A 16,625-nucleotide genomic window follows, 5' to 3' on the forward strand; every position below is an offset into this window, starting at 1 on the left:
GCACAAGTAGATAATGCTTGTTACAAAAACACTAGACTAACCAGGTTGCAATGACAATCACTACCACTGTTTTTAGAGAGGAGATGTAATGATTGCCCAAAGGTTTCTTTTCTAATGTTTTGTATGGTATGCAGCCCATGTGTAATCTTTTGCTTTTTTCAAGACATTCTAACCACTTTGTAATGCCACAAAGCTGCAGCATAAGTCGTAGCTTAGTCTCTCCAGCAAATGTTTTGGGGAATGGGGTTGGGATTGGTTTGTGTCATATGGATTTATTCAGGACGTCACCTCGCACTTAGATCTAATTTCAGGAATATCACTACATATTGCTGTCCATAGGGAAATGTGTGAGAGCTCAAAAAACTGCTCCACATGACAAGGACAACCCCCAGACGTGCTGTTTCACATACAAATCAGGTGTATTGTCGGTTGGTAGTTACATGCTTAGCCATACATAAATGAGAAAAGGCAAAACCAAAAACACTTCTTGACAGGCTTACAGGTCAAAGTTCAAAGTGTGCTTGCTGAGACTGCCTATCTGTCCGAACTATTTTGATTAACTCTTAATTGTTACACTATTTTTTTAAGGCAATAATGCCAAACATTTGTTGGTTCCAGCTTCTCAACTGTTTGGTGTCATGCATAACACTAAAGTGAATACTGAATACTGAAACAGAAAAATAAATGGCATTTTCACCATTTCCTGACAATTTACAGACAAAATGGCTTTAAACTGATTAAATGAAAAACCATCTGCAATAATTGCCCAACACTGAATTAATACTTTCTAACAAACCAGCAAATTTAGTGTGATTTAAGGTAGTACATACCTCATAAAACCTAATTTAGTTAAGCCAAGACATTCCTCCATGATCCATCACATCCTGCCCATACTTCATCTTTGCATCCATCTGGCCACTCTGCACAGCTTTTCCATTTCTTCACGATGGGCGATGAAGCATGCAGGTGTAATGTAGCTCCTAACGAAACAAGTTTGAATGTTAGTTCATTCATGCATGCGGAGCACTACAAAAATAACAATAGCAGAGTTTTGTAAATATGAACCAGTCACAATATGACAACCTATTTGCGTGCATTGCATTTGACATACATTGCAAAATTAGACAAGCACATTTACCAAATGCTGCTGATTCTAAAACATATGTTCAGATAACTGCTGTGGTTCCACCTGACAAATTAAAGGAAGACTCATACTTTCTGCGTCTGCGTGGCTGTGACGGTTTGCATCCCCTTTACTGACGTCCACACGCAGCCCAAAAGTTGTGACTGTGTGGACACAATGCATTGCAAGCATGCCAACTGCACATGTGCTAGAAAAGCAAACAGCACTGCCTGTCTTGTCTATCCTCTGCGTACGTAGGCTAATATATTTCTCTCTCCAAGCTTTTCTTTTTTATGATTTTTTCTTGTTGTTCAGCGATACACACACAGGGGTAGATTCAATGTTTAGGGGCCCCACACAAACACTTTCTTGCTTTATTCTCACATTATTCTTTTTCTAACTGGGAATGTAGGTATTGGCAATGGAAGAAGTACTCAAACCTTTTTTTTTTTAAAGTAGAACTATTAACTTTCTCTGAATCTGCAACACAACGAGTAACATTTATCTGTCATGTAAATACAGTAGTAGACTATTTTCCTTTGAACTAGAAATATACAGTTTTTCAAGTGCTTTGGAGGGTACAATGAGTTAGAATAGTAACATAATTAAATATTTTCCATATAAACCTAAAACCGTTTAGGGCCCCAGACAGATGCATACCTTGTCTAATATTTAAGTCCACTCTTTCATACAGGAACTCATCAGCTGCAGCCCTGTGTGAAACAAACAGGGGCTGTGTTATTATGGGCGTGTTTTTTAAAGAGTCAGTGAGCACAGATTATTGCATTTAAATGCTCATCAGATGAACACTGCACAGCGGTTTGTAATATCCATAGATTGGATTTTAAAACTTAAAATCACATTGTGTTTACTAGCACGCACACGTGGGACGCGTCTGTGCCCGAGAACGCCCGAAAGTATCAAAGAAGGCCACAGCTGACCGTGGACGCGCAAAACATGAAAAGGTTTCACAAGTTTGAAAGAAGGGTTTCAACAGCTTTTGGTACGATGACTTAAACACTTTTATGAGTGCAAGATGTGTCCAGTTGTGTAACTGGCCCCCAACATGGCCCCCAGCTCACGATGTAAACACCCACTTTCAGTGCAGCAACACACCACCATGTAGTTTATAGTCAGACATTCCTAGGTCCGGGGTATCAATAAAGTTACCGTACCCTAAAAGATCACTTGTCAATTGTATTATTCCATCAACATACAAAAGTTTAAGGAGTCCTAAGAAGTAACATAGAAGTTAATTATTGAGCTTTCAGAGCTGCTGCTCTGAAATGGTTAAATCACTGCTTCACATGACCGAAATACCAGGAAAAAACGTACCTTATGGAAGTTAGAAGTGAACAATCACCGACGTACTCTTCTCTCTCATGCCGTTTTCCAAACAATGACTTAACGTGTAAATAAAATCTCTGAACTGCACGAGGAACGATGCAAAGCTACGACAGGAAGTGATGACAAAGAGCAGCGCGCGCAGACTCCAAAATAAAGACGTCTCAGAGCTGACTGTTAAAAACAGATTGTACACATACCACAATCATTTCCATAAATTAGGAAAAAGGGCATCCATTCATTCATTGCTATATTTAGATTTTTAACACATAATTGCAAATACTCAGGGGTTAAATAATCACTGAATGATTATTTGTAAGACAGGATTTAGTTCCAAATTATTTCTGCCTTGTAAATAAGGAAACAAATCCAAACTGAGGACTTCAATAGTTTATTTCAGAAAACACATTATCAAGCAACTGAAATCCATTGACTTTCCAGCCAATTACTCCACAGATAAACTTAAATATTTTATTCAGTCATATCAATCAGAAAGAATTGAACCAATTAAATTTTGCTTTAGTGTTAGGATGATGTGTGATTTTATTTTTTTTTGCTAGCTGTGAGATGAAGGCCTTTGATTTTCAGAGCAGAAGATAAACATAAGTGCAACACTCTTGACAAGCTTACGTGCTGAAAGTTGACATGGCTTCAGCTTTCCAAATACAAAATTTAAACCCAACTTTTGAAGGAGAATATTACACAACTAAACATAAATCAGGAATCTTCTTGTCGTTTGGATACAGGCTGCAGATAAGTTTGAGTTACCTGGTTAAATGTTGCTATTTTGACACCATTTAGTATACATTTCATGTAAATCATTTGTTATGCATCCATTTATGTATTTATGGTTGAATGAAAAAAATAATCCCAACTGGACTGTGACTGCACACTGCTGCTTAGTTGCACAAAGATGTAGTCACTGCAATATGTGAAAATGTCCTATTCTTATTAATTCTGGAATAGCCAGTAGTATTAGTTGAGGTGCGTTCAGGTGCATTCAGAAGGCCCTGAACAGCTGGTTTGGCATGTATCCCAGATGGAGGAACGAAGTTTGGGCCTCTCTCTCGAGGTTAGCCAGCTCACGGACTGTCGGGGCCAGCACATCCACGTGACCCTTGTAGTTACCACCTGGATGAGAGCAACTGGTCAAGCTCAACATAACAGCGATGAATGTAATACATGTCTATAGCCAACTAGCTTATAACCTTGTGAAATATAATGTAATGTTCATTACAATTATAGATATTTCAGTGTATATAAGTGCTTGACTTAAAGATTGGTTACTATTTTTAAAGCCATACCACAACTGTGCAAAAACATACAACCATAAAACAATCATCAGTGGTCTTTGTTTTCATTCCCTCCTTTTATTCACATACCTCCCAATGCTCTGCGCTGACCGTAAGAGACCTTTCCATCAAACTCATCCACAGGTACTTTGATGTCAGGCTCACACTGGGTGATGGTGCACTTTAGATGTTCCTCAATATCTGACAGAAGCTGCGATCAGAGCAAAAGGGAAAAAGGGCACAAGCATGTTGGGTGACGTCATTTAGAGACAGGGACAAAAGTGGGTGTGCTTGACCTTTTAGTGCTATGAAGCAAAACAACTTTACTGCTCACTAGGATTTCACAATGAATATATTCGATTTCACACCCCGACACGCACTGTAAATCCGAGGGTCCCATTTCTACCGGGATGACAAATCATGTTAAAAAGCCCTCTGCTGGTTGGGAGACAGTGTCGCATTTCAAAACAGCAAATTTAACTTGCTGCCTCAACTTGATTCAGTTTGCGTCAAGTGTCTTTGTTCACCTCTTTCTCATTGTACCAGATGGTGCAACCTCCGTCCTCCTTCAGTCGGGTGTTGTAGCATCCTCGGCCTCGGTTTGCGCAAACGTGATACCACACCTGCACACATGAACAGATATGCTTACAACCATGTCCAAAACAAATCAAGAACGTGTATTTTATCATCCAACCTACCTTCTCCTTCTCCATAGCAACCAAGGAGATGGCCAGACCCATTCTGCAAGTTGTAAAGAAATCAGGTAATATTTTTAATTTAATGTCCTTCAGATAAATTGTAAATGATGAGGCATATTAGTGAAATTGTAATAATGAACTTGAAAACCAAAACAACATGCAAATGCACACAGATTTCCAAGTGTGCGACTGCTAACCTTTCTGCTCTGCCCACTCTGCCGATACGATGGACATAGTTCTGCTTCTCATCTGGCAGGGTGACGTTAATCACTGGAGAGAAAAGAAAACATCTGTGACAACCAAATGGCAGGAAGTGGACATGCATGTGTAAAATGCAGCAATCATTTTTATTTTTATTTTTCACTGGAAGTCTGATATCTTTCTGTTACCATAAGGAACTCCGTGGATGTCAATCCCTCTGGCAGCTACATCTGTGCAGATCAGGTGTCTCACTTCTTTTCTCTGAGAAGACAAGGAAACCTTAAATACAGAACAACTGGTTTCATATTTTCAAGCGACATCATGAAATTAGTGTTCTTTTACCTTAAAGCGCTCCAAGTTATTTTTCCTCTCGTTGGGCTTACGATCACCATGGAGACAAACACAGGACAACTGGTGGGTTTTACTGTCTGGACCTAAAGATAACGGAGCATGTCATGGAAAAAAATAAATAATAACATCAGTCCCTTATATTAACGTGTGTGTTTGCGATATATATGCGATGGAATGTTGCCTCTTTTAAAACCTGTGGTTGCTGAAAAGGAAATTCTCAAATGGCACAAAGGCCTCCTACCTCCTCCCTGCTGAATGAAGTACTGCTCCATGTTGTCACAGTCAATCTTGGTGCGACAGAAGATGATGGCCTGGTCCATTTTGTGCTCTTTGATGGCCCTCACTGTGTACTCGCCCTTCAGTACCTTAATAGCTTCTGACCACATTTCTAAAATTCACACAATCAAAAGGTTTGTGTTACCAAGACCTCATTCATGAGTACTGATGGAGGGAAAATGCAAATATAAGATCTGTGTTGTTGTTGATGTGAGTTTCAAAGAACCTTCCAAGACTAAATTTGGCAGGGAGAAACTTTTTTAATCTGTAGCTCTCACCCACCTGCTGAATTGGCTCCTGGTCTGGTGTTATCTTTGGCATGGACTTCGTCAGTCTACCACAGCAAAAGAGAAAAGGCAGTCAGCACATTACTCTAAACCAAAAGAAAGAAATGACAAACAACCTGCAAGATACTCTGCAAGTGTAGGAACCTTCCAGCTGGAGCACTTATAGCCACGCATACTCCTATGTCACCATGAAATGTTTCCTTCGCCAAGCAATGGAGAGAGAGAGGGGGGGGCTCGCTCACCCTGACGTGGTTCTTGCCCAGCCGCTCCCACAGGTGATCATTCTTGGGGTTGACAGGCACCACCACATGGTGGACAGTCTCGGGAACAGAGTCCTCGCCCTTCAGGTCCACCCATGTGGGAAAGTGCATGATGCGCTCAGACAACTTCTTCACGTCAAACGAATGCAGCGTGGCTGAGCACACAATCACCTGGAAGAAAGGAGATCAGCTGATGCATTTAAACTACTACAAGGTGCACCTCACCTTCAGATGTGAAAACTCATACAAGGGTCAATGACGTATAAGGATTTATTTAAAAATAATAAATATGGGAATATCTATTGCAGTAATTCAAACATTAAGAATGTTGAGTACACATAAATACATATGAAAATAGTAAATTAGGTGTTTTATGTGTTTTTCCATCTCGATGAATTAGAACTGACCTTAAAAAAGTCATGTGGTGCGACCATGATCTATCTTAAAATAAATGAATTTAAGTGTTAAGAAAACAAATTATTTGCATGTCTTTTAAGTTTTTATAACTAATAATCTCATATTTATGTTTTTATAATGTCACAGTTGACTTCTTAAATGTATGTAAGACTTATTTTTCCTGTAAATTGCTTAAAAATGATTGAAAAATTTTAAAAATACAATTCAGTTAAGCATACTGTAGCAGTGATTAATATTAAAAGTGATATTTTACTCTGAATTTAATACAGTTATTGGTATTATTGGTCGCACCACATGATATTTTGTCACTTTAAATAACAGAAAAATGACTAATAACTTGTGTTTTTTGAAAAGTTAAAGTGATTACATATAAAGGAAAGGTACTACATATATATGGTATTTTTTTTTATCAATGTAAACCTTTTTGTAACTGAAAAAAATGCAGTTAGACTGAAAATGTAGGCGTCACGTCAGTGACCCACATATTGTGATTTAGTTAACAACAGATGAGCACAACTGTAGTGTTTAGGGTTAGAAAATGAAACATACTCATTGGAAATTTGATCTAATGTGCAAATGCAAATGGTTAATCTAATGTATTTAAAGCCACCACTTGAAAATATGGAAACTTTCTGGGGATTCAGAAAATGCTTTGTTAACTGTTGTGATCATTAAAATTGATTTGTTCAGATCTAACATGCATCTCTACATCACTTCATAAAATATACTGAAGAAACTGTCAGTTAAATCACGCATTCAACTAATAATAAGTGTTACCTGCAGCCTCTTGCCATCAGAAGTGACCTGTGGGATTTGGTTATGGATCCTGTTGATGAAGTCAGTATAGCCTGCTGATAGGAGGCCATCCTGAGGACACACAGAACCCCCAAGAATGTTCACTGAAAATACTTTGAGTTCTCAAGGGATTTTGATTTGAAATAAAATCCAATATTTGTACCAATATTTTTACATTTACACATTTCTTGGCTGTAAACAACCAGTGCTTCTTAATGTAGAAGCACCTAAAAGTTATGTGAAAACACTGTAGATGTGTTGTACATACACACTCATCCAGGACAAGAAAGCGGACTTGGGATAGGCTGAGTTTCCCAGTGGATATAAGGTCGTCCAGTCTGCCAGGTGTTCCCACCACAATGTCGATCTGATCAAACACATTGAAGGCAAAAGCGGAACAGGGAGTAAAACTGTCAGTATCTAGTATCCTGTATCTTTCTACACTATTCAACAGTGTCTAAGACTAATTGAATGTTTATTCAGAGACAGTTCATGTCACGTACCCCTTGTTCCAGAGCAGCCAGCTGCTCTTTGGCAGCCACACCGCCAATTACCAGTAGTTCCCTGCGGTGACAGATTAAAATTACACACTGATGGCAAATGGTTATACTTGAGCGCTGGCCCCATCTCCTGGTGTCAACCTTGAATTACACTTTAAGTGAGAAACGTTGGCAATGCAAAATTTCATAGAAACATTGATCAACAAATTGTTAATTTAGCTGCAGGATTAATTTCTGTCTGCCTCACTACTTTTCACAAATGTATATGAAATTCTTTGTAGAATTCATGGCTTTCTGCAATGTATGTCAGCCAATGTGGATACCAGCGCTATGAAACTGAGTCATACCTGAGTTTGGGATTATCCACATATTTCTTAAAGTGCTTCACATTGTTGAGGGTCTGTTCAGCCAGTTCTTTAGAAGGCTCGAGGATCAGGGCTTTGGGTGCATTGGATGTTGGTTTCAGCTGACTCACTTTGGCACTGCCTGCACAAACAGAAGAGTCAGTTAACATTGGAATGGACCATTACACTGTTTGTAGTGGCGCTTTACATTAATAATGGCAATTTGTATGTGGTTTTAAAAATGTCAAGTAAAAAGAGATTCAATTATAAAAAGTATGCATGCATCATCCAATTAAACTATTATTGCTAATATGAGACATGAAGTAGAATCCACCGACCTGTCTGAGAAGATTTGACTGAGTGACCGTCTGGTGCCTGGTTGAAGGCGACAAACCCACTCTTAGGTTGATGTTTTAAGTCTTCTCCTCCAAAGTTAAACTTCAGCTCTGCATTCTGGCATACAAAAAAGCGAGATAATAATTTGTATGGTGTAACCTGGCACCTCTGGGTTTGTTACCTACCACATTTGAAGTGTTCTTGAGCACTTACCTTGAGCACACAGGAGGCAAAGAAGGCCTGATTCTGAAGATTTTTAGGAATCTCAAAAGCCAAACCCAGGTCATTACCTGGCAGAAGAAAACATAGAGAAAAGGGGAGAGAAACATAAGTTAAGTTGCTATTTACACTGAAACCCCAGATGTTTTACATATTCATGATGGTGAGAATCATAACTAATGTAGTGAGACTACCATTTTTAGAGAAGGAAATTTGGCTCTTGTCAAGATCCAGGTAGCATCCAATAGTATCATGCATGGTAAACTCCTGCAAAGACACAAAGTTAAAAAGAGAACATACGCTTGAAAATTATACTCACAATTTTTTACATATTAAAATAACACAATCATTAGTTAACTGTTACCTCGCCATAGCTGTCAAACTGCTTATTGTGCGATTTCTTTCCAGTCCCACCAAAACCAAACCCATACTTATCGGTTCCTAGAAAGAGAAAAGAGACCAGGATTGAGTAAATTCTCTATTGAGACATTTTATTTGAGCTGCTATATGTTTCTGCAGCATAGATATTGCATACCCAAGTCAAGGGCTGCCTGACTTGTGGACCAGCCAACACGACACAGCCCCTGGTCATGGCAGGTCACCTCATAGTAGTACTTCCCTGAACACAGAAAGACATTGACGAGGACAGGTGAGAGGAAAAAAAATCACTGTCAAAGACTAATAAAAGGATAACAGTTACACAGATAATTTGGTGATTGGGTTCCCTGTGTGTAATCAGTGTGTCTTTAAATGTTTAAATTACCTTTGGTGACGCCTTTTGTAGAGCGACAGCCATGCCACTCTTTAAACTCTCTGCTCTGGCAGCACAGTCCATCCGGACCAATTGCTGTCCAGAAACAGAAAAGCAACAATTGTTCGACAGGGCAAAAATATCAAAACTGGGATATATTGTAACATATGGTTAGACTGTCCTCTAGAGTTTGAATGGGACATTACAGGCTTATTTTTGCTCCACTTACCAAAGGCTGAACTGCGGTCATAAGGATTCATCTGCCAGCTGTTGAAGACTGAGAAACAATAAAGACAAACAAATCAAACATCTGAAGAATCACAGCATCACAGACCTTAAGCATATCTACTTGAATAGTTCCACCACAGTAACCGTGATGACTGACTGGTTGTGATATATGCAGAGGTCTGGACATCAAGCAAGATTAGGTTAGAGTAGATAACTATTAAGATGTATGACACCGAATTTCTGGTAAACTGTGACTTAATATTGTTATTAAAATCCAGAAAACTGAAGGTAAAGATGTTCTCACTAGCTCCTCCAGTTTTGATGGCTGCTCTGCCCTTCTTGCCCTCCTTCTGGTCCGACAGGGTCTCGTACACAATCTGGATCACAGGGATACTGAATGCCTGAAGTGGACAAGGGAAATGATGAATAACTATCACACTATGGCTCTAGGGCTGCAACTAATGAGTATCTTAATTTACAATTGCTCTACTGTTTATTTTCACAATTATTAGTTTAAACAATTTATTAAGAGGCAGCAGTGATGTCTTTAGTTTGCTTGTTTTGTCTGACTAACAGTTGAATCCTTCACAACTTCAAATCACAGTCATATTTTACAAAGGAAAACAGCAAATCGTCACTTATGAGAAGTTGAAACCAGAAAATATTTGACATTATGCTTACAACAACAACATAAATTATTATTTTAAAAATTGCAGAGTCATTTTCTGTTGATCAATGTTGCAGACATCATTGAATCTCCTTTGGGCTTCATTTAAGTCATTTGATCTGAGGGTGAAATGTTAATTGAATCAAAAGCAAATACAATAGTGCTGCTGTCCAGTACTTACTCCTGTTTTTCCGCTACCAGTTTCTGCTGCCTGGAAAAACAAAAAAAAGAAATGTCACCTGTCAAATTTGCAGTGTGCAGTGAAATGGGCAAATGTGTTTGAGACAGCTAAATGTTTACCATAAGTACATCTCCTCCACCAAGAATGAGGGGAATGGACTCTGCCTGGATGTCAGTAGGTAGCCTGAAATCCAGTGATTGGAATAAATCAATGTAGTGTCTACTGTTTTAGGTTAATTGCATTTTCTAAAAGGTAACTACAACATGAAAAGAAATCACATCATATGCATTAGGTTTAGCAATTCTGATGTGCACATGAATGAAACAGTCTGGTGTTTGTAGAGTGACTTACAGCCAGTCCATCTCCTCCACAGCCTGCGCGATTTCAGGCATAACCCCCATTTCTGTTGAACAAATGTCATAATGAATGGTTCAATACGCTTTTAAAAGTCGTTTGGGGGTTGACGTAAACCCCAACAATATAAATGTATTCAATAATCTTACCAGAAAACGCTGCCATCGTAGTTGCTTGCTACGAGTTCAATCCGACCGGATGCAACGTGTTCGACTCTCTCGCGAGATTTGTTAAGAAAGCAGTAACTTTAACTCATCACACTTCAAGAGATTATTTTAACTCAAACCATGATTTTCCCAAACCTTGACCAAGTAGTTTATGTGCCCAAACCTATCCAGGCTTTAACCACAGCGCCGTCACACCATAAACCAGCAAGACAAAAATATTTTGAAGCGGCAAAAGTGGGGTTACCCTACATTGATGGGGTTACCATGTCGACACGGTGCACCCCCAATAGCGGGCCGTACTGCCAGTGTTATCACATTTAGTTCCGGATGGTTTTACATAAAATACTGTAATCAGTTGCGGTGCCAGTCCCACATCAACATTTTTATTATTGAATCTCTCTATACACAGGTTGGTGGTCGCTGCACCTGTGTGGTTAGCAACAATTTCCAAACGCGGTTTTACTGGATACACTTTGTCCCGTGCTGACCGCCGTAGACTTTTGACAGCTGGTTCAAATATGGCTGAAGATAGCTTGTTAGAAGGCGAAGATGAAAACATTTTATACGATTTACTTGTTATTACTGAATGGCCGCCAGAGACGGACACTCAGGTTAGTCATACTTTTATTATGGCTCGTTTTCAGCCCGCCGTGTTGGTTGTGTGTTGAACATTTATGTGTAAAAACAGCTTCCGAAAGTGAACTATAATCAGTTGCACGGGGTCAGCCGCGAAAAGCCACGTAGCATAAACAAACTGTTAATCTGCTGGTTAAACAAACTAAATCTGCACATTTTTATATCACATTGCTAATTAGTGTAGCTCTACTGCAGTATCCATAGACAGACATGCTCCTTTTAGAAGGCAACCATTCATTTGTTGCTCCCTGTAGCAAGTTTATACTGTACTATTAAACCCATCTAATGTCTTATCTGAAGTCCATTATCAGCAAAAGATAAGTGATGACGGCATAGATTTATTAAGATCACCTGTCACTTTCTTTACATTTGCAGTTGCGAGGCAACAAAGAGTACAACACCTCTCTTGTTGCTAAAGCCATCACAGGTAAGTTTCTGTTTTACTTTGACTTGTGGTGCTGTGCATGCTTCAAAGGTGGCAAATTACTTCACTGCAGAACAAGTATTATCCCCCACCTGTAAAGGTTACAACCAGGTTATCTACTAAGGAAAACTTTTGCTCTTACCAGAATACAACATAGGAGTTGGTAGCAATGGAAAATAGACTAGCAATACTGTAAAGGAAAGGCAATTTATTTGTAAATCAGAGTCAACACATCAAGGCAATTCAAAGTGCTTTTCATAAAACATAAAAGGCATTGAGACAAAATCTTTAAGAAACACTTCATGAAAAGACATTTAAATTACAATTAAAAAGAGTTATTTAAGAGTTACGTGAATAGAAAATAAAATAAGACAGATAAAACAGGTGCATAAAATATGCAGTGCAAGAAATGAATCAAAAGCCTCAAATTTGATTTCATGAAAGGCAGCAACAAAAAGAAAAGTCTTCAGCTTTGATTTAAAAGAACTGAAAGTTGCAGCAGACCTCAAGTTTTCTGGAAGTTCGTTCTAGATATGTGGATCATAAATGCTTAAGACTTCTTCCAGCATAAAAACACAAGATTAAATCAACTATTAGGACTACTACTTTTGAAGAAAATGTCTTTATACGCAACATCTGCATATCTACCCTGTTTTAAAATGGAGAAAGGGTGATAGGTCACATATAGATCTGTGTGCAGGATAAGATAAACAAATATGTAATACATTAGATATAATTTGTTGAGGCCATGTTGGCATAACTCCAATGACGCCAGAGCATCTGTAAGTCAAAGAAAGTGTTGATGAACTGTTGCTGGTCTTGTTAGTTGCTAAAATGTTATAGCAGTATAATTTGACCGCCTTTGCTTGGATTTGGTTAAAGAGACCAAATATCATTTCATGCTGTCCCCAGTTTCTAATCTATACTGTGGTAAGAGACCTTCTGTATGCTGATCAATACAATGTGACATTATCACAGTTACCATTACTATGTATTCTAACTGTGATCCATTGTTTACAGGCCCATTCCGCTTGATCCTACACTACTTGTGGTACAGGTAAGTTCATCATCACTATCATATAGTCGGAGGCTAACAGGGAGGACAGTCTGTCCTAACTTACACATGCTGCTTAATTTTAATCAGTGAAATGGACTGACATGCGACATGAAGTTTTGATTATTATAACAGTTTTTAGAACAAGTGTGTGTGGCTGAATACACATTTGACTTAAACCACGTAACACCTAAACACTGCTCTGATTTTTAATGTTGGTACACTTATGTTTGAATGGGCTACCTTATAAATGCAAAGGTGTGTATACATTTCAATAACACTGTACATTTAATTGACGCAGACTTATCAGTTATTTAATGAGTTTTTAATGGCAGGGCTGAACTAGTAAAACAATATTATACCCCTTATAGTATTTGTATAGCACTATTTTAATGTGCAAATCATAAACAGGGTTTCTCACAGGACATTGTTAAGCAGCTGCTCAGATCATGTTACATCTGGTTATCAATTAGTCAGCAGATGATGGCCCAAACTTACCTTGCAAAGCAGCTGGGTTTGTGAAATCATACAATAATCCATCTGGTCAGGCTACAAGTTATGTGCTTGACCATTCAGCGTTTTATGTTTTATGTGATCTTGTGATCTCGCATATCCAGCTGCATTGTAAGGATACAGGGTGGTAGACAGGTGATTCATCCAATCACCTGTCAAGTATATATTTTTTGAAAGTGCCCAGTTTCCAAGGAAAACTTTTCAGATGGTTTCACTTATCAAACCAACTGATGCATCACGTTAGGCCTAAATTATGGCATGGCATGAAAAAGGCATTTGCTGTGTGAAAATAGGTGAGGTAGCCCACATCTGCTTAAAAGTACTGCGAGAAATGTACCATAGAATGGTATTTAAAACAAATGCATTTTTCCCCCTGAATATTTCTTAGCCATGATCTACTGTTATGTCAATATTACATCATATGAAGACAATGAATATTCAAGGTTTAGTTAAGACATTGGTGTATTTTATTTATTCCATAAGACAAATACAGGGGAAAGAATATAACATTAATTTAACAGATGTGAACACAACTGCACTTTGACACAGGCCTTACTAGGCTTAGTTGATCAATATGTCCTGAAATCCACTACAAGGACTCATACACATAGCTTGCATTCAAGATGCACCACATATTTCTGAAGATTTTATTTTGCAGTGTGAATCTGAATAAACTGACCTCGTTCACCCTGCTCGTACTGCACACTGTGGGATGGAGCATGTAGACAGATGGCTAGATGTGGCCTGCAGTGGATTCTGTAATGCTCTACCACCGAGGCTTGTTAAGCTTGTCAGCAGGTGGTTAGCTGGCACCATCAATAACAGTTAAATATTTAAGAACTCCTCTAGCCATCTAACGGCCCTCCTCCTTTGTGGATGAGATCGGATGAGGAATTTAATTTGATTTAACCAAATAGAGTAGGCCCACAGAGGTTGTGCAGCATCACTGGTATCAACTATTCTCAAAAAACTATAACTGAGACTGTAATGAAATAGAAAAAACACTCACACTGTAATTAAAAACAATTACAACAGAGGAGTTAAACAGTGATTAAAATTTATAATAATTTATAATTCAATATTACAGTCGAAAGGGAAAACTAAAATCTTTACAGTTCTGGGACTGTATTCACATCTGGGTCTAAAAGTAATTCACAAAACATTTTAGTGCTAAAAGTTGGTAGAAAAGTTAGAAGAAGTCCAGAAGAGTTAGTTAAAAAGACCTGCTCACAGGCAGTCAGCTTCTGCAGATAATGGACCTACTTATGTCAGTGATTTGGAAAAATACAATGATAGTTAACTTTTAAATGGGTATTCTGATAGCAGCGAATTAATGATCCCATCCAACGATCCAGTCAGCTTCAGTTTGTGGTACAGATAAACTTAAAATATCTCAGCAGTCTGTCAGAATTATTCTTTAAACTAAAACACGCTGCCCAGATTTCTGTTTGACATTTCAATGTCACCAACTGAATTAAATAACTAAAGCCCTGCTTCACAGCTGTGACTGTAATATCTGGTGAATTTGGTGCATATATTTATAATGACTACATCAAAGGATTTGTAGAAGAAGATTTGTGTGTTTATGTGTGACGAAATATCACACGCAGATACAATACCTAATGAGAAAATATTTTCTTTAATTTCATGTATGAAATTAGTGACTTATTTTGAAACGTTTAAAATATTTTCATCTATTTACTGATTGATCATGCCTTCCTTTCCTGTATATTTATGAGTATTTTATTTCACCTACACACTTGTCAACCAATTACATTATACATAGTGATTGATTTCACTCAGCAGCATGATGTCATCCATCAGCCAATGCTGATGTCAACTTCACCCCTTCTTTTACTCTGGAGTTTTCTCAGTCCCTCTTACAAGTAAACTCTTAGTTAGATTCCTGGTAGTAAGATAAGATCCTTTGTAAATATGAGTCTGTGAAGCAGTTATGGAGCTTGTGTTAATTTTCGGATTGTTTTGACCCCTGTGAATCTCAGCCCCACCAGCTCGTCTCTGCCTCTTGGGCTTCACCGCCTGGCAAACAAGCAGATCAACTGGGAGCTGGTGCTTGCAAGGTACAACGCACGCACGCCCGCACGCACGCACGCACGCACGCACGCACGCACGCACGCACGCACGCACGCACGCACACACACACACACACACACACACACACACACACACACACACACACACACACACACACACACACACACACACAGTGATCAATACCTGAATGTGGACTACTTTGTTGCTGACATGCACTAAGCCTTCCTCTCCTTTGGTTGTCTCTCCCTTCGCATACCCTCTCAACCAATCATTTAACTATACTCATTACAACTGATAAACCAAGCAGAAAGGCAGTTTTTAATTGGCTATCGATTCAACCATGTAAGACAGTGTTAAGCGAGGTCAATTGATGTTGCGCATGTCTATTAGTTTGATGTACTCGATCCTTCTGTTTCCTTTCTGTCTGCCCCGAAATCTTCCCTCATTTCATTCCCTCTGAAACTATTTTGGCTCTCTTTAATGCTCCCAATCATTATTGTTCCTCCTCTTCAAGCCGCCTGACCTGGGCTCCAATTGCAGTCTTTATCTATTTTCCATCCATCCTGCCCTTCTACACACACTCATAAACATAAAAAGCTTGTCTTCTCTAATCTGTCTGCATAATGTGTTTACTTCTCAATCTCCCTCACTGATCTCACCTTCTGCTCTCTTTCCTCTCTCTCTCATTTATTTTTACTTTGTTCATTCCTGACCATTCTCTTGTTTTTTTTCTTTTTCTCCACAGTAATGGCAAACTGTTGGCAGTGGTTCAGGACCAGTGTGTGGAGATTAGGTAATTACTGAACCCTATCCTGCTGTGTGAGGCGCTCTGCCTGTGCATGCCAGTGATAGAGAGCCATTTAATTAATGGGGTGATTTATCACATCTACCTTAAGAAGAGCTGCAGTCTCAGCTTGCATCTAAAGAATGAACTTTGTTTGGTTTTTTTTCAGTTTACTTTGAACATCAATACAGTCAGTTACAGGACAATATTTGAGTCATTTTTTGTGGCTCTCATTTTGCTCTCATTTGGTACAAAATAAAATAAACTCAACATTTTGAGAATACTAGTTCTCCCTAAATGTGTATATGTGTGTTGGTAGGTGTGAGAGAGGTGTGTGTTGGTAGGTGTGAGAGAGGACATGAGTATGT

General features: G+C 38.7%; 2 protein-coding genes across 4 annotated transcripts in view; one reads left to right on the top strand and one right to left on the bottom strand.

Moving 5' to 3' along the window:
• Nucleotides 1-2,842: 2,842 nt before the first annotated feature.
• ddx1 (DEAD (Asp-Glu-Ala-Asp) box helicase 1) lies at nucleotides 2,843-10,827 on the bottom strand. The gene is made up of 26 exons (XM_062437512.1): nucleotides 10,774-10,827; nucleotides 10,622-10,673; nucleotides 10,390-10,453; nucleotides 10,271-10,300; nucleotides 9,727-9,823; nucleotides 9,424-9,471; nucleotides 9,207-9,290; nucleotides 8,979-9,062; nucleotides 8,808-8,884; nucleotides 8,638-8,710; nucleotides 8,438-8,514; nucleotides 8,227-8,341; nucleotides 7,892-8,030; nucleotides 7,548-7,608; nucleotides 7,313-7,411; nucleotides 7,027-7,116; nucleotides 5,815-6,003; nucleotides 5,568-5,619; nucleotides 5,251-5,397; nucleotides 5,001-5,092; nucleotides 4,847-4,919; nucleotides 4,655-4,727; nucleotides 4,458-4,500; nucleotides 4,287-4,382; nucleotides 3,850-3,970; nucleotides 2,843-3,598 (listed from the first exon to the last, which is right to left on the bottom strand). Exons 1-26 carry the CDS (start codon nucleotides 10,787-10,789, stop codon nucleotides 3,468-3,470), a joined length of 2,223 nt encoding a protein of 740 aa, XP_062293496.1. The 5' UTR covers nucleotides 10,790-10,827; the 3' UTR covers nucleotides 2,843-3,467.
• Nucleotides 10,828-11,294: 467 nt separating this feature from the next.
• nbas (NBAS subunit of NRZ tethering complex) overlaps nucleotides 11,295-16,625 on the top strand; it is a 156,315-nt gene continuing 150,984 nt past the window's right edge. For all 3 annotated transcript variants that reach the window (XM_062437119.1, XM_062437120.1, XM_062437122.1), the window contains exons 1-5: nucleotides 11,295-11,402; nucleotides 11,803-11,854; nucleotides 12,872-12,908; nucleotides 15,422-15,499; nucleotides 16,219-16,266. In XM_062437119.1, coding sequence (XP_062293103.1) covers nucleotides 11,310-11,402; nucleotides 11,803-11,854; nucleotides 12,872-12,908; nucleotides 15,422-15,499; nucleotides 16,219-16,266 — 308 coding nt within the window. In that variant the 5' untranslated portion in view covers nucleotides 11,295-11,309. The remainder of the gene's footprint in view (nucleotides 11,403-11,802; nucleotides 11,855-12,871; nucleotides 12,909-15,421; nucleotides 15,500-16,218; nucleotides 16,267-16,625) is intronic.

Source organism: Scomber scombrus, chromosome 17, assembly GCF_963691925.1.
Source record: "Scomber scombrus chromosome 17, fScoSco1.1, whole genome shotgun sequence".
In the NCBI taxonomy this organism is placed as follows: Eukaryota; Metazoa; Chordata; class Actinopteri; order Scombriformes; family Scombridae; genus Scomber; species Scomber scombrus.

Bases quoted from the DNA above. Each gene is read 5' to 3' on its own strand.
- ddx1 (XM_062437512.1), bottom strand. The intron at 8,711-8,807 runs GTAACAGTTAAC...GTGTCTTTGCAG, and splicing joins AGTTTGACAGCTATGGCGAG to GAGTTTACCATGCATGATAC. The intron at 4,383-4,457 runs GTAGGTTGGATG...TCATGTGTGCAG, and splicing joins TTGCTATGGAGAAGGAGAAG to GTGTGGTATCACGTTTGCGC.